Below are 25,920 nucleotides of genomic sequence, written 5' to 3'. Positions count from 1 at the left end.
GGCTCACATCACTTCTCTGTGTCTTAGTTTCTCTCTGTGGGATAATATCCCCTTCCTTTGTAAAGCGCTTTGAAATCTATACTTGAAAAACGCTAACTAAAAATATATACATAAGGTCTTAGTGACAGTAGACAGAGTGAATTAGTTCAAATAATATCAGCTCTTTCTTGAGCCTCATCCATTTTTTGAACCAAAGGCAAACTGAACCGCTTGGATACATTGTTTAGCCCTCATTTCGAGTTTCCAGCTAGGACTGTAACAAACTGTGAAAAACTTGGCTATTCTTATAATAAGTCCACCTTAGACCAGTGGTGGAAGTGCATGAAAGCTAGTGATTGTGCTTTGTCCGGCGCAATGTTTGCAGATGCTGGAGGATTAAGATTCACACAAACTCCCATAACCGGAGAGGAAGCATGGTCTAGGATAGAGTTTGGGATTGGGAGTAAAGGGATCTGCATTCCACTCTCAGCTCGGGCAAATCACGTATGGACAGAGATGGAAAGGTACTTAGGCTCCTAATTCCCATTGATTTCAGTGGGAGTTAGGCACCTAAAGAGCTTTAAAAATATAGCCCTTAATCCTGCGGTCCTCAACTGCCATAGGCAGACAGTGGCATAGCTCTGCAAAGCACTGTTATTATAATCATCAGCATCATCCAGGGGGAACCCAAGCTCCAGACCTTTTGAGGTTTGCTCATCATCAGTGCAATCAACTGAAACTTCCTGTCCTATGAATAAGGTAAACAAAGCGGGGGTGGCTTACGCTTCATTTCCTTGGGTGACAGTGAGAGTTCAGCCAGGAAATCTGCTTGATGTTCCTCTGTGTCTGTGGCAGCAAGACAAGATGGGGGGGGGGGGGGGAAAATCTGCCACTGGAGCATACTTGTCTTCCTGCAACAGGTTCAACACCCTGCTCTTTGGCAACATCAAGGGTACTCATGCCCGTGTAACTGCTTAGGCCAGTCTCCATTCCTCCAGGCTCTCTTTCCATTAGGGCCCCAGAATGTATTGCCAAGCTCTCTGTGCAGATTCTCTGGCCACTCCATTCCCTGTGTGGTTCTACGGGATTGCTGTCTGGAATTTCCCAGAATGCACTGCTACATACAGTTAGACAGTATCAACCATATCAATTTTGACAAAAATTTTTTTAAAAAAAAAATGAACAAGAATTTTGATTTTTTTATTTTAAAAACTATCATTTCAAAAATTTTATTTTATATTAAGACATTTATAAATGGTCAAAACCTAAACAAAATGTTTTAATTGATGCAAAACGAATTTTTTTAAAAAAAATTCTGTATCGTGGGGGGAAAATGGAATTTTGGCTTTGTTTCCCAATTTGAGATGAAAAAAATTATAAATTTTCCACTGGTTGGAAAATCTGTTTTCCAGCCACTTCTAGTCATAACTGCATTGAGTGAGAGTGTCATGAACCATTTACTAAACTATGGTAAGACAGGGCCTATCACAAAAGCATTGTAACTGTAATGCAGATGGTAGCCAAGTGTATTAATGAGCAGATACGAGAGGGGAAATAGGGAAGAAATCCCACCAGTTCAGCTGAGTTCCAAACTAGTCCTTGACATTCTGATTAAATAGCAGATCTTGATGAACGTTGCAACAGCCTATGAATATTCAATGGAATTTTTTCGTTAATTTCCTTCTGCTACATTTGTTGCCCCTTTTATCTTCCCTCTCTGCAAAGATCTGAGCTATTATTTTACCGGCATAAACATTCACAATAAACTAATGTCAAAATTCACACTGGAAGCACTTTGCAAGCTTAGCCATTTAGGGAACAGGGGCAAAATACCACTTGATTTATCTAATCAATCACAGGGAAGCAACACTTCGCAAATTTCAAACATATGCTATGAAGCCAGAGAGTAAAAACATTCTAAGAGATGTTAATCAAATGAGGTTGACCCACAAATAAATGCAACAAAATCATGATCTGTTTTAGGATGCGTGTCAAGCAAGAAAAGAAGCCAAATTAAACACACTTATATGCTATAGATTATTCCCTTCTCTAATGACCAGTAATTTTGGATTTAAGGTAAAGCATCCATTTTACTATGCCACATATTATTAAGGGCCCAGTTCAACTCTCACTGAAGTCAATGGGCTTTTTCCACTGACTGCACTGGCAGTTGAATTTGGCCATAAACTTTTAGTACCATAAAATTTTAGTACCATAAGCATAGGGTAGAACTGAGATAGCTACAGACTCAGAAAAGCAGACCATCCTTATCCAAAACTCTGAATAACTAGGTCAGTGCTAGAGCTGGTCAGACGTATTATTTCATTTTCTGGGATATTTTAGAAGAAAATTACGTTTTCAATGAAAATCTGTACTGAAGTTTTTGAGTTTCACGCTTTTTAAAATTGTTCGACAATTTAAAATTGCTTCTGTTTTGGTTGTTGAAAGCCAAAGAAAATGTTTGTTTTGTTTTGTTGACAAAACCTGAAAATATTGATCAAAAGTCGGGATTTCCCACTGAAAATTGATTACATCAAAAAGTGATTATTTTGGGGGCAAGGGAATGAGGATACTTTTCTGCCCACCAGCTGTTGTACCATTTCACAGTTAATTCTGGCTCAGTGCCCATACTTTGAACCCGCAGTGAGGTCCACACTAGCAGAACGCTGTGTCTCTAGAGAGCTCATTGCAGGGCTGGAACCTTTATTTCAGTGTCTGGAATAATGCGACCCTGATCCCATCCAGGCACTATCATAATATACTTACTAAATAATAACATATTAGCGTTGCCATATTTTGCTTGGTTTTAACTCAGACCTTCCAATGGAACTTTACCAATGACGAATGATTTTAGTCCTTTTTCAGCAAAACTTCTGGAAAATTAGATTATTGCCCGCAAACAGCAAGAATTTAGTTCCCAGCCCCTTGTAAAGGAAACATTGATGGGAAAGGAGAACTAACGACAGCTTCCAGAAACCTCGAGTTCCCATCAAGATTCTTTTCTGTATGTTCTTCTTGTCTTCAGCTACTTGATTGTGTTTTTGCTCTTGAATCAGTCACCCATTGAGCAGCCAGTTAGGTGTCCACATGACAGTTCTGCAGATATATTCACTCTGTCCAAATAAACTGTCGTGCTTGTGAAAGATGGTGCCTGGAGACTGAAGGCTTCTCTTCCCCTGCAGAACAGGGAGTTGGCAGAGCCCCTCTCAAGAACTTCCCCCATGTCACTCCAGCAAATTGCTTGTCCCCTGTTCAGGGGGGAACTACCTCCAGCAGGGAGGAGTGCCTGTAGTCTCATTGCTCAGTTACAGCTTGCCCTCTCGGCTGATGCTATCATAGATAACGCACCAGGGATTGAACCAGAGACCTCCAGAGTAAAAGCTCAAGCTGCTACAGTGTCAACTTAAGTGCCAAGGTTCTGTCCCTGGAGCTATATAACCTCTGGGGATCGGACACAGAAAAGGAGCTGTGCCACTCACTCACAGTGGGTTATACTGAGCTTGTGAAAGAAAGGGCAACTTTGGGTACATCTACACTGCAAATCCACAACGCACAGCAAGTCTCAGAGCCCGGGTCAGCTGACTCGGGCTTGCAGCACTTGTACTATGGAGCTAAAAATAGCAGTGTAGATGTTCCTGCTGGGCCTGGAGCCTGGTCTTTGAGACCCTCCCCCTTGCTGGGTTTCAGAGCCTGCACTCCAGCCTAAGCAGGAACTCTATACTGCTATTTTTAGCCTCGTAGCAGAGCCTGAATCAGTGTCCCAGGCGCTGAGACTTGCTCCCAGGGGAAGGGGGCGTTCTGCAGTGTACATGTCCCCAGTGATGGTGCTTTGGGGGATATACACACTTGTCTGCTGGGACCTAGACTGAGGGCACAAGCTGACAGACCTCTGAGCAGCCAGCAGATGGTCACTCTTGTCAATTATTCGAGCCACATGCCATCTAAAAACTTCTCTAGGACCATGATTTTACGTGAAACTGTGTTCTGAAGAGTGTTTGGTGCCATCTGCACTTTGCTTTGAAGAACAGTTGGGGGGGGGAGATGATGCTAACCCCCCCCCCACACACACACATAATCTGACCTGTAAAACCAGTGGTTCTCAACCAGGGGTACACATTCCTCTGGGGGTACATCAATTCATCTAGACATTTGCCTAGTTTTACAACAGGCTACATAAAAAGCACTAGAAAAGTCAGTACAAACTAAAATTTCATACAGACAATGACATGTTTATACACTTTTATGTGCTATACACTGAAATGTGAACACCATATTTATATTCCAATCAATTTATTCTATAATTATATGGTTAAAATGAGAAAGTCAGCAATTTTTTAGTCAAAGTGTGCTGTGCCACTTTTGTATTTTTATGTCTCATTTTGTAAACAAGTAGTTTTTAAGTGAGGTGAAACTTGGGGCTACGCAAGTCAAATCAGACTCCTGAAAGGGGTACAGTAGTCTGGAAAGGTTGAGAACCACTGTGTTTAAACACTCTCTGATCAGGAGTAGCATGAAGCCAAACAGGAGCAAGATTGAATTCTCTCTCTCCTTTAACTACTAGCCTTCACTTTCTCCTTCAGCTGCTTTAATTCTTAGCCCTCCTCTGCATTTTTCAAAGTGCTGGGTGTCAATATAAAAAAAAAAAAAAATACTTACTTTGCTTCATGCTCAGGGAACATAAACAAATAGCTTTGTTTACAATTGGTTATAAATTTAACCAACAGAGGTCACTCTCCAGAAGTTTGCTTGGCTCTCTGCAGAGCAAAGAAACCAGATATCTTCATTGTTCTGGTAGCAGCTCAGCATGTTGTTTTGATCTTCATGCGTGGTTGACCTCTTTCAGCTGAATCACTTTAGTTAAACAACAGTTTGGCAAACTGGGATATGAATATGTTATTCTGCCACACAAAAAAAAAATATCCCGGGAGAGGTTTTTAAATGGCCTTTTCTTATTTTCAAAGGGTGAAGTTTGCCCCTCGACAGAGGAAGAAATACAAAGTTTAGATTTCAGAGTAGCAGCCGTGTTAGTCTGTATTCGCAAAAAGAAAAGGAGTACCGGTGGCACCTTAGAGACTAACAAATTTATTAGAGCATAAGCTTTCGTGAGCTACAGCTCACTTCATCGGATGCATTTGGTGGAAAAAAACAGAGGAGAGATTTATATCACACACACACACAGAGAACATGAAACAATGGGTTTATCATACACACTGTAAGGAGAGTGATCACTTAAGATAAGCCATCACCAGCAGCAGGGGGGGAAAGGAGGAAAACCTTCCATGGTGACAAGCAAGGTAGGCTAATTCAGCAGTTACAAGAATATCAGAGGAACAGTGGGGGGTGGGGTGGGAGGGAGAAATACCATGGGGAAATAGTTTTAACTTTGTGTAATGACTCATCCATTCCCAGTCTCTATTCAAGCCTAAGTTAATTGTATCCAGTTTGCAAATTAATTCCAATTCAGCAGTCTCTCGTTGGAGTCTGTTTCTGAAGCTTTTTTGTTGAAGTATAGCCACTCTTAGGTCTGTGATCGAGTGACCAGAGAGATTGAAGTGTTCTCCAACTGGTTTTTGAATGTTATAATTCTTGACGTCTGATTTGTGTCCATTCATTCTTTTACGTAGAGGACTGTCCAGTTTGGCCAATGTACATGGCAGAGGGGCATTGCTGGCACATGATGGCATATATCACATTGGTAGATGCGCAGGTGAACGAGCCTCTGATAGTGTGGCTGATGTGATTAGGCCCTATGATGGTATCCCCTGAATAGATATGTGGACAGAGTTGGCAACGGGCTTTGTTGCAAGGATAGGTTCCTGGGTTAGTGGTTCTGTTGTGTGGTGTGTGGTTGCTGGTGAGTATTTGCTTCAGATTGGGGGGCTATCTGTAAGCAAGGACTGGTCTATCTCCCAAGATCTGAGAGAGCGATGGCTCGTCCTTCAGGATAGGTTGTAGATCCTTGATGATGCGTTGGAGAGGTTTTAGTTGGGGGCTGAAGGTGATGGCTAGTGGCAGACCTAAGAGTGGCTATACTTCAACAAAAAAGCTTCAAAAACAGACTCCAACGAGAGACTGCTGAATTGGAATTAATTTGCAAACTGGATACAATTAACTTAGGCTTGAATAGAGACTGGGAATGGATGAGTCATTACACAAAGTAAACTATTCCCCATGGTATTTCTCCCCCCCAACCCCCACCCCCACTGTTCCTCTGATATTCTTGTTAACTGCTGGAATTAGCCTACCGCTTGTCACCATGGAAGTTTTCCTCCTTTCCCCCCCCTGCTGTGGGTGATGGCTTTCTTAAGTGATCACTCTCCTTACAGTGTGTATGATAAACCCATTGTTTCATGTTCTCTGTGTGTGTGTATTAAATCCTCTCCTCTGTTTTTTCCACCAAATGCATCCGATGAAGTGAGCGTAGCTCACGAAAGCTTATGCTCTAATAAATTTGTAGTCTCTAAGGTGCCACAAGTACTCCTTTTCTTTTTACAAAGTTTAGACACGCCCAAGTCCTTAAAATGAGGCTAAAGTAGGACTTGCTGGTGCAAGATTCTAGCTTTCTGCTCAGGGGTGAATTTCACTCCATGTATCTAATCTGGATGAGGACACGTTACTATCACAACACGAGGGATGGGTCACACGATTGTGTTTTCCATGCTGTAGCTATCCTATACAGAGCATTGCTTTTTTATAGTATATTTCATCTCCAGACTATTTTAGCATTAAGTAATTTCCACAACATGCTCACATTAGGTCAGTGTTACCATCATCCCCATTTTTAGATAGGGAAGCAAAAGAGTGAATTGACTTGTCCACAGCTACAGAAGGAGTCCACATCAGAGCCAACTTTAAATCTCAGGGCGGTGCTGAGTTTTCTGTATATTCAGACCACTAGACCATGCTGTCTTCTCCTGGATGCGTGCCAGATTCTCAAAAGGGCACAGCACCCAAAATTGGAGATGGATTTCTAAAGATCTCAGTTCCCATGTAGACATCTGAATAAGGGACAGATTTTCAGCACTCAGAGGACACTACTTGACTGAAAATCTGGCCACTTATTTAGGTGCCTGAATGGGAACCAAGCTTTTTAAAACCTCTGGCTCTGGTTACAGGTGCTAAGCCAGCCCCAGCCATACAGGGCCCTGTTCAACAGCATTTGTAGCTACACTTATTGTTTCAACTAATGGAAATTGGGGGCTAGATGGTAGTATTTATGCTACAGCCCTGCATAGGGGTGAATGCAGAGCCACCCTGCCCCCAGGAAGAGCTCCAAGGAGGTTAGGCCTTGGGCAGGCATAAACTCTCCCAGACTCTTCAGTGCCCACCACTGTACATGTACAAGTACATGCTGCGCCATCCATAAACAATGGAGCATTTTGGTGATGTTATTAGCTTCCTAGTGCTCCCAAATGAAAGGGACTGCTATTGGGCCTTGCGTGATCAGGAAAAGATTTCCTGCCCGGCTCCTTCCTCCCCTCTTGCATGGCCATCTCCATGTGACACTTTAGATCAGGCCCCGACCATCTTGCGTTAAAGTGACGGTAGGGTCAGCGCTTGCAACTTAAGAAACCTTGTGCCTGGGTATGAAAAGAACTGCATCTGCACCAGTGAGTTCCCCCCACACGCCTAATCCTCTTTCCCGTCGTTCCACCAAGCTAGTTTTGTTTGGAACCCCAGGACGCCTCTTCCCCTCCCCTGCCCTGCTCTCACCCAAAAGGAACAAAAGAGCCTCACTGCCATTTTGTTCCACCTCTGTTGGCCAGCTGGAGCCTGGGAACCTAAATCCGTGCAAATACTGCGTACTCCCAGGCTAAATTCTGGTTACTCATTAACAGCTCGATGACACATCCAGGTCATAATTATTGATGAATGGCTTCCCTCTACTTCCTCAGTTTTATAAAAATATATATCAACTGATTTTTTTAAAATGCACGTTACAGTGCAGCCTGGCACTTGGGATGCTATGGATACGAACATCATCGTTATGAGCTGGCCCACCAAAGGCGACTAAACAAGTAGATGGTTCTGTCTCTTAACTCAGTGGCCTCTGGAAAAACTAGAGAGAAGCCAGATTATCCCACAGCTATCTACTGTGGGGTTCTTACACCTTCCTCTAAAGTATCTGGTGATGGTCACTGCCTGTGGCAGGATTGGGCTAAAATGGACCCTGAGTCTGATCTTAGATTGCAAGATCTTGGGGCAGGGATCATTTTTTTGTTCTTGTGTTTGTACTACACCTAGGACAAATTGTGATCCGGGTCTGTGACTGGAGCGGCCTAAGTGCTAATGCAATACAATTAGTAAATAAATAAATGACATAAATAATCATCCAATATGGTAATTCCTAGGTCCCTACTACGACAATCTTCACAGAGAATGTTATTGGTACTTTCTATGTACATACTATCGATGTACTTATATGGCTCCTATTACATAGTATCCGAGCACACCACAATTTTAATGTAGTAATCCTGTGTAACACCCCCACAGAGGCAAGGCAGTGCAGCAACTGAGAGACAGAGAGTTTAAGTGACTGCCAAAGGTTGCACAGGCGGTCTGTGACAGAGCAGGGACTTGAATTCAGTCTCCCAAGCCCTAGCTTAGCGCCTAACACTGGAACCATCTTTCTTCTCATCTTATGATCTCTCACCACTTTTCTATCAATTCATTCTCAACACCCTGGGGAGATGCTTTTATACCCATTTCACAGTCAGTAAATGGAGGCACCCTTCTCACTGGAGAGAATTGCTTCATTGACTGCAGTGGACTTACACAGATATGGCACTTGTGGAGTTCAGATAGTAGGAGATCAGAAGAACTGCAAGATGCATCTCCTGCCTTGGGCCTGAAGGATAATTTTCCGAGTGCCCTCCTGCCCTTGGCTCAGGGATGTGCCATAAATGCCACTTTCTAGCCTGCCAATTTGCTCAAGGTCAAATGATAAGTCACTGGCAGAGTGAGAACACCCACCCAGAAAGCCTGACACTCAATCCTCTGCCCTAACCACTTGGCAACACCAGTGAACGAGTGACAGAATTTTCTAAAACCAACTCAAAAGAATCAACAGACGCACCTTACCAACACTCAGCACTGAGGATAGCTGGCAAGCAACCCCTCCTTAGTACATTAAAATGCATTCATCTTGCATTCAGCACTCTGAAAAGGTTGTGTAATTAGTTTTCTTCTCGTTAACATCTTCCAGGCAAGCAGTATGGCTTAACTTCAACGGAAGTGCCGGTTCTACAGGCAAGAAAGCCTGGCAGTGGGGAAAGAGACACCCACGAACAGCTGTTCCCTTGAGCTACGTGCAGCTGACCTAGTTACCACCTCTCTGCCCTCATGACAGACATAGCAAGCTTGCCTTAAAACGATCTTAAGTAGATCACATGATCCCTATCTTAATGTGATGAGAGCAGGGAGAAATTGCAGGGGGGGAAGGGGAAATTGCATGGCAAAATGTGCCAGCACCTCCAGGATTCATTTCCCTATCGTTATTGAGACTCTCAATCCTCTCCTCATTGATAATTAGTTATTATTTTAGAGCACCCAACTGGGCCCCTGCTTGCAATCTAGTCTGAGACAAGATGCAACAAAGGGACAATAAAATAAGTAGAGGTGGGAAAGTCGGAGGAAGATGGGGGGAGATAACATCAATACACAGTAACAGCACACACCTAAGTCACAGGAGGCAGTGTTGCCTAGTGGACCGAACACTAGACTGCTACTGAGGAGACCTGGGTTCAATTCCTGACTCTGCCACTATCCTGCTGGGTTACCTTGGGTAAGTCACTTCACCTCAGTTTCCCAATCTGTAAAATGGGGAACGCCTCCATCCTTTCTAGATCGCTTTGACACCTATGGATGAAAACTGCTATATAAGAGCTAGGTCTGATTATTATTTTACTCCTATTGAAATCAATGTCAAAATTCCCTGCAGAGGTGTAGGATCCTGCTCGAATGTACAACACAGCATCCTTGAAAGAGAGAGAGTTGCAGCAATATGTAGATGCATACATCTAAATAATATGGATGCACCAAATATTTTCTTATGGGCAGGCAAAGTGGGTCTGAAGAAACGGTGTGATTGAGAAGAATATACTAAATGAGCCAGATCCAATGGAATGACACTGCTGTAAAGCAGCAGTGAGATGGGTATCTGGCCATCTGTGTGTCTTTCTTCTGCCAGATTCAGGCTATAAGTGGTATTGTGTGAACCTTAATTAACACCGCGTTACCAAAAAAAAAAAAAAAGCCACCTGAACACATTGTTCTTGAAACACTGCAAAACAGCTAATACAAAACTGTGCATGGCCCTGAAAATATTACATTGATCATTGCAACGTAAAGAAAACACCATTTAAAGCTTGCCTGCCAGGAGTTCTCATTGAAAATCATATTAAACTCTCTCATGAGGATTAGCCTGCAAGGGCTGAGAGTTACTCCACAGATCCTTCTGGGACAAATGGGCTCCTATTGGAAGGCAGATCTTCTCTTTATTTATATATCAGGGCTCATTCCTGTTATGAATATATCAAAACAAAGCAGGAGAGAAGCAAATTCTAGCTGAACCCAGCTGTGCTAAGCAAAAGCAATGAATATTTTCTTTGTTTGTCTGTTTGAGGAGTTGTGGGGAGGGGGAAATTGTCAAATATTATCATCCTTTCATTTCAGGTCATCTTACAACCTAAAATTTCCAGGAAATGGCCCTTTTCACATTAAAAAAAAATCATGCAAAACTTTGGAATTTGGGGATACACACTGATTTTCATAAGAAAGCTCAATGCAAAATCTCAAAAGCCTACAGTCAAATTATCAGCTGCTGCTAACAGATACTGCTCCAGTGACATGGGTAAATTATCATCCACTTACAAACAACAGAGATTTGGCCCATTGTCTTCATCTTTTTTTTTTTTTTGGCACAAAAGGAAATCCCTTTTTTAGCAAGAGAAAAACTTAAAAATGCAATAGCGTTGGAGAGTTTTTAAACACAGAACTGGACCATTTTGACAACTTAAAACCAAAGTGCATAAGCCTCCATTTTCAAGGGTTTTGCATTTCATAAAATAATAATGATGATAATAATAATAATAATGCTTAGCTCTTACATAGCACTTGACCCTTTCAAAGCATTAGCAAATTATTCTTTGGGACATCTTTGTGAGCTAGGGGTGTGTGCGTGTCCAAATATACATACACGTTGCTGACTGAATTCAATGGGCATTAGGTTAGGCCTCTGTAATCCTGCAACATTGAGCGTTCCTCCTGATGGATGTTTGAGGTTTAATGAGTGAGGATTTTGGTGGATGTCTAGGGAAGGCCTCTGCTGAAAAATACCCTCCCTCCCCCAAAGGTAGGAAAAAGACAATAGCAGGATATTTCCTAATTGTCCCTTGCCACCCATCTCTCACAATTTCCTTTTTGCCTCCCCTTCCCCCCGCCTCACACCCCATACATCTCCCCACTCTATCTCTCATCAAATCCCCCAGAAATCACTTCCCTTCATTCCCATTCCTTCATTTCTCCCCTTGTTTCCTCCATGTCTTCTACAATTAAACACATTCTCAATATGTTGTTGGGATGCCCTGTGATGCGCAGTGCTTTCTCCTCCCCCCTCCACCAACTACCAAATCTCCATGATCTTGGCCTCTCCAATGCATGAAAGCTGGTAACTCCCCTCAGCTAGCCCCCTCCTCCGGCCTCCACTTCTGGTACCTTTTGCATCACCCCCCTAGGGAATTCTGCTGAGCTCCAGGGCTCACAGCTCCCTTGCTAACACACTCTGGCTCAACGCTGAGCTGAAATGCCATCCAAGAGTTTGCGAAGGAGTCAGAAAGACTGAGTGGAGAGAGGATGATGTAGGATGGTTTGGACTAAGTGTTCTGGCTGAATTTCATTCCGGGCGATAAAAGGCAATAATGCAACACAGAGCATAACAAACTCTTGCATGCTGTGCATAACTCAGGCTGGGAGGAACGATGCCACATTTAAGCAAAAAGGCAACCAAGCCCTCCCCGTAGGGTGTTGCGTGACGTTCCGTCTCCTTGCTCCAGATGCAACCACTTGCTCTGCATTCAAATCCTTCCTCTGCGGCAAAGCCTTTCAAGGGCAACTCCGCCCAGCCTTGAATGCAGCTGGAGCTAACTTGGCAAGAATTCTTCCAAGGGGCTCCCAGGCTGGGCACAGTGACATGACAGTGCCCCCTACTCGTGCACAGAGGTGCAATATGTTTCCATCTTCATTGACTGGTGCTGGATGGTGATGGTTGGAGGGTGTCCGGACAGGCACTCACTCTCTTTCCACCCCTCCCAATTCCTTTTTGGGCAATATCCACAGAGGTTATAAGGAGGAGCTGGGCCTGCATTCCCCAGCTGCTATAAAGGAGAATAGGGGTAGAGTCTATTTCTGCTCTTGCTCCTTTCGAGGACTAAAATCTAGCCCTTACAAAATAAGCTCCTTAGCGCATGGGCTGCGTCTTCTATGTACAGCACCGGGCACACAAATCATAAATAAAAATCGCCGCTTTGGCAGCAAACCCCCAGGTTATAACAATACTGGAACAATTTTTAAGACAGAAAAAGGGTGAGATGCTTCTTTACCTTGCAGCGTGTGCAGTCACTCATGCAGAGTGGGCCCAGAGTGCTACCACCCTTCTGATTTAGTATCGTTTGACAACTGCTTTGCACTGCTGTCAATGGCTGCCTGAGGCATAGGGCAACATAGCCCATAGCCTTTTGCAGCCACTCTCTACCCTGGCTGATGGCAGCAGAACAATCTTCTAGCTCAACTCCAGAATCCACTCAGGAAAGCCTGAGACACACAGCTGCTACTTTTAAACACTGGTATTAACTAGCTTCGGTTTCAAAGCAATCACCTTAAGCTGGGCTGTGTACATACCGTACGATTCCTTTCACCAGTCCTCCAAGAGATATCGCGCCCCCATTACGGGACGCAGCATGCACTTTGCAAAGCACAACAGGAATAAAACGTAAAGAACGCAATCCGTAGCGCATTATGTATGTAACCTACCTTCATGGTTGCTGGGGCAGTGAGCGGAGGGGATAAAGGCCGGTCTGGAATGGTCACATCTGTGTTGTTTAACAGCTCCTGTTTCCTGTAAAAGAAGAGGATGCATCTCAAAACTTTTCCTAATTACCCAGCCTTTGGAAGAAAGAAGTACAGTCCAGAGAGGAGAAAATTAGGCCCCTCTGATTTTTTTCAACCTTGTAAACTTTTAAGTCAAGGTTTGTTTTTAAATAAAAATATCTTAACCTGTGACAACAACATTTTGTAAAATAAAAAAAAAATCTTGTAGCTTGGAAAGATTCTGACCTAAATTATAAATGCCTCACTGGATCATAAAGTGGGCTGCTCTTTCTTTGGGAATCCAACTGAAGGTGGCCAAAATAGAGCCCATAACTACTGTGTGTGCTGCAGGTAAATTTCATTTCAGGTGATTTATGCTGCTGGGATGACCAAGAGTTAGATAAACAGACTTAGGTTTCTATGACAACACCATTGCAACAATTTTTTTTCTCCATCTTCTCCATCTGGTGTTATCTGTTGACTGAGCAGTGTTTGTTCATCTCTTTCTCTCTCGACAACATGAACATTATGCACAGTGGAACAGATTTTGATTTTAGTCGCACTGGAGTAAATCCGGAGTAACTTCACCAAATACTTTTAGCACATATCAATGTCATGTATCAATGTGGTCCGGAGTGTTTAGCATAGAAAGAAAGCCACATTCAGAGAAGTGCTATGTATTAAAAAGTCAACATGTATCCATGGTGGAAATGGAAATAACTAGTGCAGGATGTAGTAACGCATCGTTGATCACTGTAGGTAGCCTGCATAGAGTGGGGTGTGGTCAGTGAATAACTTGAGTTGCAATGTGTCTTTTTGCCTTGGGGGTAGCACCTGGCGCAAGCTCTCCATTGAGGCTCCTTGGTGCAGACAGTGCCTATTCTGCTTTAAATAAGGCACTTAGCAATCTTTACCTGCAACTAAAGACCAGGTCTGCGTGCACCTGGACGCCTCATTTTCACTCCCTCAGTTTCAGATGTTTCCACTGGAAACTCCCATATGCAATGGACCTGGGTTGCTATTTTCAAATGGGGGAGTACCTAAATCCATATCTATTCACCTAAATGAAAGAGGAGTGATTTTAAAGGCGCTGAGCACCCACAATGTGGGTTAGCCACAGTACATTAATGGGAATGGACAATCAAACCACTTTTGTTTAGATGTCTAGCTTTAGGGATCCAAGTTTGATTATTTTAGCACAAGGGGAGATTTTCTAAGGCACAAACACCAAGTAGTCCCCTAATGCCCACTGATGGTCAATATAAACAAACCTGCCATTTCTGCCTTTGAAATTCTCTCCCATAGTCTTCAGCCTAACGTGGATCCAGATCTGTACTGCAGGTCTGATTTTCTACTCCTTTCTCTAGTTTGGCACCAGTGTGATTCCCTTCAATTGTGTAAGAGAGCAGAGAACTAAGCCCAGCACCTTCTTGGCCAAAGTTCTAGTATTTTTGCCCACACAGTCTTGAATGAATTCATCATGACCAGTGCTACGGCAATGAATACTAAATGAACTGCTTGTGAAAGAGCATGCTAAATAAATTAGCTCAAGGGCAGTTAAGACCATGAGCCAAATACGGATTACCAGATGCTTTTGAATGGACCCCCAAATCTTTTTATCATCATCATTGTTATGTTGGTGTGAAAAATTTTTCTCTGCAGGCTTGACCTTGACTATACCTTGACCAAGACATTGTACCTTGACAAAAAAATAATTGACTACCCTGGAATAGAGTTTGCAAGTTACATGGAAGGATAGCAACAACCACCACCTTGAGGAGAGAGAGAAATTGCATCTGCCAATTCATCAAGAAGAGAAATTACAACGGCACAATTCTGTAAGGGAAGTCTTTTCAGAGTCTTTAACCCACTCCTGCATCTCTGCTAACGCTGATTGAAAAATTTTCAATGGAACAGTTTTCTGTGGAAATACACTGTTTCCTTGGAACTGAAATGCGTAGCAGGCATGTGTCCATTTCAATGAAATATTTGACTGACAGATTCCCCAATGATTGGAGGAGTGATTTTGATGTTTCCAAATCAGAATATTCCCTTTCATGGAAAATTCCAAAGTTTGACGTTTCATTCCAAAATAGAATGAAACAATATTTACAAAACCTGGAATTTCCCACAGGACAGAAATTCCATTTTCATCCAGCTCTAACCTTTGCTGTTCTCAGGGAACAGAATCTATACAACTAATTCAGATCCCCACCTTTTTTTCCCCCACCAGTTATCCACAAGTAGCTTTTTATTTTTTTATCAACATCTTCATCATTCAGAGTTATCAGGCAAAGGGGTAAGACAGGAACCAAACCATACATACACCATTATTCTAAGTAAGATTAAAAAAAAGTATAAGGACTATAAACCTTCATGCTTCAGAGCATAAAGCAACCTGTAACTACCTAGGATAACAAAATTAATCTTGCCCTACAGGCAGTTTATCCCAAAGTTATTCACTATGGTGTTTTTTTTCACCTTCCTCCAGAGCATCAGGTATTTAGCCATGGTCAAATACATGATAATGTGCTAGTCTTATCTAGCATGGTTATTCCTATTTTCCTCAGCAGTTAACTTAGAGCAGCCAGTGGAGTAAGGAGTAAGAGTGGGAATAGGGTTGCCAATTTTGGTTGGATGTACTCCTGGAGGTTTCATTAAATGACATAATCTTTAATTAAAGTTTAATCTTTAATTCCTGGAGACACCAGGACAATCCTGGATGGTTGGCAACCCTAGGTGGGATGATGGAGAATGAGGACTGGAACCTGCACCCCGTGAACAGCATTTATGGATAGACCAGTCCCACTGACTCCCACTGGAGCAGTGAGAGTTCGTCCCCTCTGAAAAACAAGCCCCAACTGCCTCAAATTTGCCGCCAAACAATTGTAGCACCCAAAATTAGCAGACACTTTAGAAAATCTGGAACAAGGGCCTGATGCTCAGCTGACGTAAATCAGCACAACTCCATTGGCTTCAAGGGAGCAATATAGATTTACACCAGCTGAGAATCAGGCCCAAGATTGTTATAGCAGTGCCCAAATTTCACCCAAAAAAGTGCCAGCCGTGACACCCCGAGCAAGCTAACACTTCTGGTCTTGTAACAGCAAGTGACTCCCATGGTGACTTGCCTAGTATCTTATTGACACCAGTTAGGAACTGCCAGGTAGTAGTGTGGTGTCTGTGCAGATAACACTTCCTAATGGTGAAAATTGACTCGGTACCGAGAAGCAGAGGAAAAAAATCATGGCCGTTATTTCCCCCCCTCCTCCTCGAAAAGATACAAAGTATTAAAAGTTCCTGCAGCCTTTTGAATCCAAAATATATAAAAGGCCTTGTGTTCCTGCCCTCTGCTATGAAGTGCAAATTGTTGCAAATCCTGGAAAACCTACCTAAATGAAGGAACACAGTGGCTAATATTCCCAGCTAAGCAGCAGTCCATGGTCCATCACAGAGCCTGGGGTAACAGGCTCTTTTCTCCTCTGAGGTTATGTCAGAGGTATACTTTCCATTTCAGGCAGACATACCTGAGCTAGCTTTGATCAGGCTAGCTTACTAAAAATAGCAGCATATTATTGTGGCTAGCCCAAGCCGCTGCCCACAGCTGTCCTGCTATTTTTAGCAGATAAATTTAACTGAGCTGGAAACTGTACCTCCCAACTGCAGTGTTGTTGTAGCCTGACCATGGGTGGCCAAAGTATTTATCGGTATAAATAGGCAAAATTCCATTCAAGACAATGGAGCTGTGCTTCTTCACAGCAGCTGAGAATTTGATCCAGGGCCCAGAAAGCTCCTTATACTTTCCTGCACACATTGTCAATGCAGGTAAGTGCTAGACAGAATCTGCACCAATCGGGAGGTCCCATTACAATTGCTGGCAAAAATCCCATTGACTTCAGCGGGACCAGGATTTCACCCTGATATCTGCAACTTTTCTAGCTTAAAAAGAACTGCTGTGAATAAGCCAATCTAATGCAACATAGTTCCAAGCCAGATACTGCTTAGCAGACTCTAAACTTGTATTAGGCAAGAAATATGCACTAGCAGAATACCAGACTATGCATTACAATATACTGTGGACATGAGCTATTACAAACCAGAGCAAGAATAGAGCTTCTTTCACACTAATCACTCGTGTGTCAAAATAAAAGGGAAACACCAAATCCAGCCCCCTCAATTTGGTCATAATGGGTGAGGATTTTTCTCTTTTCTTCCAGTAAACTAACCTGGCATTGTTGACTCTATTTCTAGTAACCCTTTATTTTTCTTTATAAGGCACAGGAGACCACATCATGGTGCGATCCGCACTTTTTTGCCCTTGTCCTAGTGTTAAGTGAAACTGATATAACTTAAAGGATTTATCCCAGCCTCTAATGCTGTGAGACCGAAATCATTTTGCGAAGACGGTGGAGAGAAAGCTTAACTTCCAAGCAATCATAAGGAGATGGACCCCCATGACTCTCTAAGCCAGATCGTATGCTGCTGTAAATCAACACAGCTCCCCCGAAGTCACTGAAATGCTACTGAAACCGACAGAGCTATATTGATGTACTTCTGTGAGGTTCTGGCCTGCTATCTCTTCATCCGATTTTCACTGCATTCCTTTAATAGTTGGCTTGTACGGTACAAAACACTAATGTAAAACAGGTTCTCCTTGTCCTAGCCATTTCTCACTCTAGATGGCAAACTGTCTCTGTACATAAGGCAGGTTTTTCAGTAGTGTAGAAAAAAGATATCCCAAGTCTAGGAAAGGATGACTTGCTAATGCAAAGTCCGGAAACCCAGCTACTAAGGCCTAATTCCAAACTTGATCCTCATGCAGAGCTCACTCTGGCCAATTTGGCTCCCGTTGATTTGGGACTGCACCCTGAAGTCCTTACTCAAGTAAGACTCCCACTTAAGTCAAAGACAGTGTTGACTGAGTATAAACCAAGTAAGGGATTCAAGATTTGGGCTCAATTTGCTACCTCGGACAGAATCAGCAGTAGAGCTGTATTTTGTAGCAGATGTTCCTGTATATGGAATGTGGAAGAAAAAGCAATGAAAATAATTTAAAAAATAATATACCCACATTACTCTGTGTCATTTACAGTTATTCAGGTTTTCATCCACTGAGCCAGTTATCCAATAAACATACCTCATGGGTTTTCAGGGGACTAAGCCATGTCACAATATTTAAAGATGATGTCAAGTCCTGGAAAGATCCTTTTCAGAACTTGTCAACAACCAACAAATCAACTACTTCAGAGCATTGCTGCAGCTCCCAAATCATCTGTCCGAGCTTTCACTCAAGAGCCAGTTATATGCTAACATAGGGCCCTTTGAACATCTGATTTGTGTGTTTTTTTTAATTATTATTTTTATTTGTATTCCCTTAGCCCTAGAGGCCTCATCCAAATCAGGGTTCCATTGGGACAGGTGCTGTACATACAACATAATAGTAGACAGTACCTACCCTGAAGTGTTTACAGGCTAAACAGACAGGACAGACAAAGGTTGGAAGACAGTAGGTACTTTTATCCTCATTTTACAGACTGGGAACCAATACACGAGAGATTGAGTGACTTGCCCAGGGTCAAAGGGAAGTTTGTAGTAGAGCCAGGAATTAAACCCCGATTTCCATAATCCCAACCCTCTGCCTCAACTACAAGTCCATCCTTCCTCTCTTGCTGTTTCAATTGTCTTCTTTGACCTTTGTGCCGCACGTAAGTACTTTATGCAGTTTGCTATGCTGCATCTGTTGTGCTCATTGACTAATTCACAGCTTTCATAATCAGTAGATATCACAACCATATGGCTAGGCAAATATTTTGTCTCCTGCTCCGCTGGTTCAGGTGAAATTAAACAAGGCTGAAGCCACTTCTGCAGGAAAATGGAGAGGAATAAGTACAGGAACTGCTTTAACACTGACCTTGCTGTTCTCTTTCACATAGACTGATGCACCATCTCAACTACCACGTACAACATGGAGTGGACTGAGAAAGCCAAACCGCTCAGGGTTCCCCAGCCCAGCCTTTACAATTGCGCCTGCAGTTTGTCCGCATCTAAGGCCCTGATCCTGCAAGCTGCTCCAATTGGGCAGATCCTTGCATGTGCACAGATCCCCAGTGGAATCAACTGGGCTCCAGCTTGACAGAACATCTTGTAAGATGGGGGCCTCAATCTACACCTGCTACACGTGCTTCTGCAAAGGAAGAAATTTAGATGGCTAAGTGATACCGATTACTGAACAAATTTTGACTCAGTACCCTGCTCTGGTGCAATGAGATTCTGATAAACTTGGGTAATACCTTATGCCTTGGTTAGTCCCATTGAAGCCAATGGAAGTTACTTGAGGAGTAAGATACTATCCAACATGAATAAGGATACCAGAATCTGACCCTTAGGATTTTAGTGGTGTTCTGGAGCTTCCCCATAATTTACTCTTTGGAGTATCCCAGGAGACTGCCAAAACCCAGGAGCATGAAGCTGGAGCACTGCAGGACTACACATTGTGTTCCCTGTGGATACACAGGATAGTTCCTGAACAGAGCTGTGCAAATAACTGATTTTTTGAGCCAAAGAAGTCTAAAAAGAAATAGTTTCAAGTCAACCCAAAACAATTCAGCATATCAAAAAAGTAAACAAAAAAAGTAATACAATTGAAATCAAAATTCAAAAACAAAACACCTTTGCCAATGTCTACATGAAATGTTTGGACTTTTTTGGAATTTTCATTTCTTTTTCGACCAAACAATTTGACGAATTGAACACAAAATGGCAAAATGTTTCGGCTCTCCTGAATCTGCATTTTTTTTTTAATGAAAGAAGAATTTTGTCTAAAATAGTTCACCCAGCTCTATTCCTGAAGGGGGCCGGATGGACAGCTCTGGAGAATGAACACTACTAAAAGTCAAGGGAAGGAAAAGCGAGTGAAGATCAAAGGAGAATGTAGGGTTCCCTGTAGGCAAGGAGGCCAATGGCTACACTTGCTTTCTGGGAAACACCACTGCTCAAGAGATTCTTTAATCAGGAGAAAGCAGCACAGACTCTGGGGGGTTAGTATTGAGGAATTGTCAAGGAAGGGTCCTTCTGGCAGTAGGAGGGTGGTGGGCATGTCAATCCGGATTCTCTTGAGTTCTCATGATTAGGACAAGATGTGGGGAATCGAGAAATAACAGAGGAGCTAAATCGATGCAATGCCAGAGATAAACAGTTATCTCTCCCTGACCTTTGCCCAATAGCACAGAATAAGAGGAAGGAATTAAGCAGCATTAGGAAGGAATTTTTTTAGGAGAAAAACGTTGAGGCAGCTGGCTAGCTCGCTAAGCCAAAGATCTCATTGGGAGGGATGAGATTTATATTTTTAGAGGTAAAATGGGCACATGCAAACTCCTGGGTCCACCACTGGATAGATCTATAGCCCGCTGCAGTCAAGAGAAAAATGCCCACTGACTTCAGTGGGCTTTGGATCAGGCACCAAAAGAGAGACGCCTGAAAGAGAATCCTTGAGACTGTATAATGAGATGCAGCTGAGCTTTCATATGATAGGTCTTGATTATTCTAAACAACAGTCTAACCGCAGTGGGTATGTCTACATTGCAAACGTACCAATCAACAAAAACTGGAGCAGCACTTTTCAAAGCCCAGTTCTACAGACTCAGGCTCTCACTATAGTGCTAAAAATAAGCATGTAGACATTTTGGCTTGGGCTGGCATCTGGGCTTTAAGACTCACTGGCCCAGGGTTTTTTCTAAAGTGTAGATTCTCTCTGTTCATTTAATTGAATAATACCTTCCCACCCCATGTTATATTCAAAAGGATTCCTCTGTTAGTAGCACTACTGATTTCCTAGCAGTGGTGGTTCCAAGGTTTCCTGTTTAATATCCTTCTAAACAGTTCCCAGGGCAGTTCATCTTGTGTGTTCTTATATTATTTTTGGCAATGGGGCCAAGGTTCAAAATCCAAACCCAGTTTCTAATTTGGCAAGTATGCAAGATGGCTTATAATGCTCTGACCCAAAACTGCAGACATGAGCATGTTCCTATGCTATTTAGGGTAGGAACCATCTTTTTGCTCTGTGTGTTTGAATAGCACCTAGCAATGGGGTCGTGGTTCATAACTGGAGCTCCTAGACATTACCTGCTATAAAAAAAAATGATGGTAACAATCAACTTTGGGATGTTTGAAATCCTCATTCTAATTCTGCAGTTTGATCCTCAATTTAGGTAAAATGAATAAGCAGCTTTACTATTCCCTCCTCACCTTTTCCTGGTACTTGTTACCACAAAGACACTAGACTTTTCCTTTCCTTTCTGTCTACAACACTTCTTTAAGATGACATTTCAAACTCAAGTCCTGACGACCTGTGGCCCTTAAAGATGACAAGGCATTGTGGGAACAAGTGAGGATGTTAAAATCAACAACCTGGCAAATTGCAGCTGAAGTAATTACGTTTCATGACCCTAGATTCAGCAGTTTTAAGGGCAGCAGGGTCCGTTATGATCATTCAGAAAATTCCTCCTGCAGTCTCAATTGGATGCAGCATTCTCCACTTCCTGTCTTTCCGCCTGTGCGGTGCTGTTGTGTGCTGTTAAACAGTGGTCATAATTTATTTCCAGAAGCAGTTGCATTTCTGTGATGGTTGATTTCTGTTTGTATGTAGCTCCAGGACCATCTAGGAGGCTGAAAGGCACTATAAATACAACAGTATGTTTGCTTCCATTATATCGTTCAGCCACAAGGGTGGGATTTTCAGAAGTGCTCAGCTGTGGCTTAACTTTGCTCACATTGACTTACATGAAAGCAAAGTTAGGCCACGGCTGAGTGACTTTTGAAAATCCAACCCTAGGTGTCCCTTTGTGCTTCACAGAGATCCTGATGGCATGTGGTCCCTGGTAAACAAAGGAGACTAAGCTGGAACTCAACCAATGTGGATTCCTGTGTGTTTATGTCTGTAGCTGTAGTTTTTTCTTTCATAAATGTCTCTTGTTTAAGATCACCTGTGATTCTATTTATTCTGCCAATACAAATGTTCTACATTAGTTTCACCTGTATATCACACCACAGATTGTTGTTTTCTCTTCACAATCAGTTTAGCCTGTATTCTTTAATGGCATTGTTACACCTTTTAAGTTAACAAGACTGACCTTCGTAACTTTGCAATCTGAATGCTACCAGATGAAAGAGCTCTTGGAATTGGCACTTCTCCCTGTCACTGCAGGGCTGACGTCAAAATAAAGCAAATGAAAACTGCAGGAGACTGCTTCATATCCATGAATGCTGACTGGGACTGTAATGTTCCCTTGTGACTTGACACTAGTAGATGTGGTAGAGGGGCTGCCATTTGTGAGTACATTCTGTGCATACGGGTACATTAATGCACTTACTTTAATTACAATATTAACGACTAGAAGGAGGTCCATTGGAACAAAGCAAAAATACTAACAGCATTCTGAAACCATTACTATTACTGTTTGACAAAACACCATTCTTGGTATTTTATTTACCCCCTTTATCTTATTACTGTATTTCTTCCTTACCATTAATGGTATCTGCTCCTATCGAAAATTTTTCAGCCCCAGCTGCCCTCTGAATCATCTAGATCAGGGGTTCTCAAACTGGGGGTCGGGACACCTCGGGGGTCACAAGGTTATTACATGGGGGGTCGCGAGCTGTCAGCCTCCACCCCATACCCTGCTTTGCCTCCAGCATTTATAATGGTGTTAAATATACAAGAAAGTGTTTTTAATGTATAAGGGGGGGTTGCACTCAGAGGCTTGCTGTGTGAAAGGGGTCACCAGTACAAAAGTCTGAGAACCCCTGATCTACATCCTGAAATCATGCTGGAAAAGTTAATACACTATGAAGGGGGTTACAGTGGATAAATCATTACCTATAAATGAACTTGGGGGTTGCACATGTAGTAGCTTGTGGAGCCCAACTTCATTGCATGCACTAGGGGCTCATTCCATGCCTCCATTTCCCCCCACAACTTTCCTGTGGGCCCACCCTCCCTTTCCACTCTATTTCAGGGACTTCCTGAAATCCCTTCCCACTCATCCCTCATGCCAGGGGCTCTGTGTGCTCCTCATCACCACCACCACCACCACCCCGCCACTTGCCTGGGGCTCTGTTTCCACCCCATCTCCCAGCCTACCCAGAGTCCCTGCATGCCCCTTTCCCCACCGTGGCAGGGACTTTGGGTGCCTCCACATTCCCCCCTCTGCCACATCGGGGGGCTGTGAAAGGTTCCCTGAAATTTTGCAGCTGATCAGATGCAGCATTCTGAAGTTAATGCATTCTATCCAAACAGCCAGACAGACACATGCCATCAATTTGAATGTAGGACGTTTTGCTCAGTCAACGCTGTGTGGCTGTCACCAAAAGGGAAAAAAAAAAAAAAAAAGCTAACTAGGATTAATGATAGGCCTAAACACCTTCAAATTTTGGAGACATTCCTGGCTAGCTGCTCAGATGGCGTAAATCAGGGCAGGTCCATTGAAGTGTGACAGAAGGTCCACCAGGCTGCACTAACTTATTCAGGAGCTTGGGCTGGGGCAGGCCGAGGCGAGGAATCTAAGAGCCACAGCCGGCTAGCTCGGTAACTCTCTTCCCTCTGCTGTGTTGAATTCCGGGTTAGTACAGCAGAGAATCTGGGCCAGCATGGGTAAAATACCCAGACAAATTGAAGGGAGCTCAAAAGGAGAACAGCAGCAATGACTAAAGGTTTGGCAAGTAAGCCCTAGAAGGAAAGTTTGAATGAAATGAACACGTTTGATTGTTTAGATAAAGAGGAACTTTGTAACCTTCTACAAATAGATAAAAGGAAGGTATTGAGAGGACATGTATCAATAGTTCTCATTAGTTAATAAGAACAGAACAGCAAACAATGGATTTAAGCTACAGCAGGGGAAATATAGGTTGGATATTAGAGAAAACTTCTGGTCCAAATTCAGGCCCATAAATCTGTCCCTGGAGGTGTTATAACATCTCAGGCAATGGAGCAAGTAACCAAGAGAGTTGTGGAATTGCTATCATTCAAGGCGAAGACTAGACACCAATCTATTAGGGGAGGTTTAAAAATAATGAAGTCCAGACTGGAAATGCACAGCGGAAAAGGGCTACATGATCCACTTGAGATTCCAAGTGACCCAAATGATCTGACGATTTTTAATTAAGTGCTGATTTGGGGATGAAGTTTTAACTATTCTGGTACTCACAGAATAATATTGTACAGGCAGGTTGAATAATTTACAAAATGAAGAAAAGGAGCCCGATATCCTTTCTGATTGTAAGATTAAATATATTGGGTCAGTTCCGCAACTGATATAAAATGGCAGAGCGCCATAGATGTCAGTGAAGAGCCAACAATTTACACCAGCTGGGGCTCTGGCCCTTGATATCGTCAAGCTTTCAGGTCTTGGAAGAAGAAGCAGTGCAAATATTCACAAGGAGGTCCATCAGAGGAATTCATCTTAAATATTTTATCTCCATCATGAAATATCTCATGCAGTTACCCTCCTGTTCACCAGGTTAACTCTCGATGAAACTACTGTAAAGCTATCATTTAAGATAGGGGTGTCCATACATGGCCCATTAGAGTATTTCATAAAGCCCGCGGCCTGCTTCAACACAACATACTAACAGTCGGTTCATTAGTGTTTTGTCGTCATGTTTACATCATTTTAGTTTACACGTGTAAACAGACAATACTGTACATAGAAACAAGCTATCTAAAAACATATGGAACAAGCTGAACTTAAAATATAAATCGATACAGGTGACTTTAAATCTTATTAAAATATATGTCAAATCTGTTTGGCCCACACAAGGTTATGCTTAGATTTACGCGGCCCTCCTGTATAATAAGGCCGGGCACCACTGGTTTAAGATAAAGTATCTGAAATTTGCTCATATGTGCTGGACTGATCTACTAGACCATTCCTCCAGTTTTATGTCTATTATTATTATTATTTATAGTGTGATAGCACCTAGAGGCCACAATCACAGACAAAAAACCAGACCCTTCTCTGAGGAGCTCTCACGCTAATTGTAAGACAAGAGACAACAGACAGATGCAACAAAGAGCCAGAGGGGAGACAATGAGACAAGCCTGGACAGTGTGAAAGGCACTGGGTACAGCACACAAGCTGCATAACCACTGTCAGCTCCATTGGATAACCCCACTGATTTCAGCAGAGTTAAACCCGTGTCGAAACGGCGCAACAGAGTGGTAAATCACACACATTATTGGCCTATTTCCTTTCCAAATGAACTGAGGGTAGAGCAGACCAAAGAACTGGGCCAAATCTTCAGAGAGTCTAAATGGGTGTGATCTTCATTGACCTCAGTGGGGCTTTATCACTATTCACCAGCTGAGGAACCAAACCACACTTCCCACAGACAGCTTCAAGCAAGCAGTATCTATCTCTGAATGGGCTGCTGTGAAGCTTTGCTGCTTGTGTGTATTTTCTGTGGGTAACAAGCAAACAGAAAGTCCCTGGTGTATTTACCATTGAAACAGCTGACTCTTCTGGGCTTCCCCCCTAAAAGTCCAACAGAGAAAGAAGAAGGCTGATATGAGATAGAAAAATGGATCTTTCTGCCTCCAGACCTATGGAGACACAGTGTGCAGAGTCAAGTGAAGTGTAGGAAAGTGCAAGATGCCATCTGCATTGGCAGCTGGAAAGAGGGGGGGGATAATGGGCACATACAAAGTGCTCTAGGGGTTGTTTCTTACAGGTGCAAAAGAGCAACAGAATGAACTAAATCTGCTCATCACTGTATTTTTTTATGCCAAAACCTGGAACACTCTGGGTCTGCTTCTCGTTGACATTAAAGCCCCTTTACACCACACTGGCAGTGCAAAGTGGG

At 42.8% G+C, this 25,920-nt stretch overlaps 1 protein-coding gene across 7 annotated transcripts in view; it reads right to left on the bottom strand.

Annotated features, from left to right (window-relative positions):
* Positions 1-25,920, bottom strand: part of RAP1GAP2 (RAP1 GTPase activating protein 2) — a 294,016-nt gene that overhangs the window by 86,200 nt on the left and 181,896 nt on the right. For 5 of the 7 annotated variants that reach the window (XM_038375286.2, XM_038375287.2, XM_043499744.1 and 2 more), the window contains one exon: positions 13,009-13,093. In XM_038375286.2, coding sequence (XP_038231214.1) covers positions 13,009-13,093 — 85 coding nt within the window. Of the gene's footprint in view, positions 1-13,008; positions 13,094-13,979; positions 14,001-17,872; positions 17,877-25,920 lie in introns of those variants that run through there. The other 2 variants (XM_043499747.1, XM_043499746.1) reach the window with 2 other exon arrangements.

This window comes from Dermochelys coriacea, chromosome 17 (assembly GCF_009764565.3).
Source record: "Dermochelys coriacea isolate rDerCor1 chromosome 17, rDerCor1.pri.v4, whole genome shotgun sequence".
Classification (NCBI taxonomy): Eukaryota; Metazoa; Chordata; order Testudines; family Dermochelyidae; genus Dermochelys; species Dermochelys coriacea.
The sequence above is the reverse complement of the archived record's forward strand: the minus strand, read 5'-3'. Positions and strand labels throughout refer to the sequence as shown.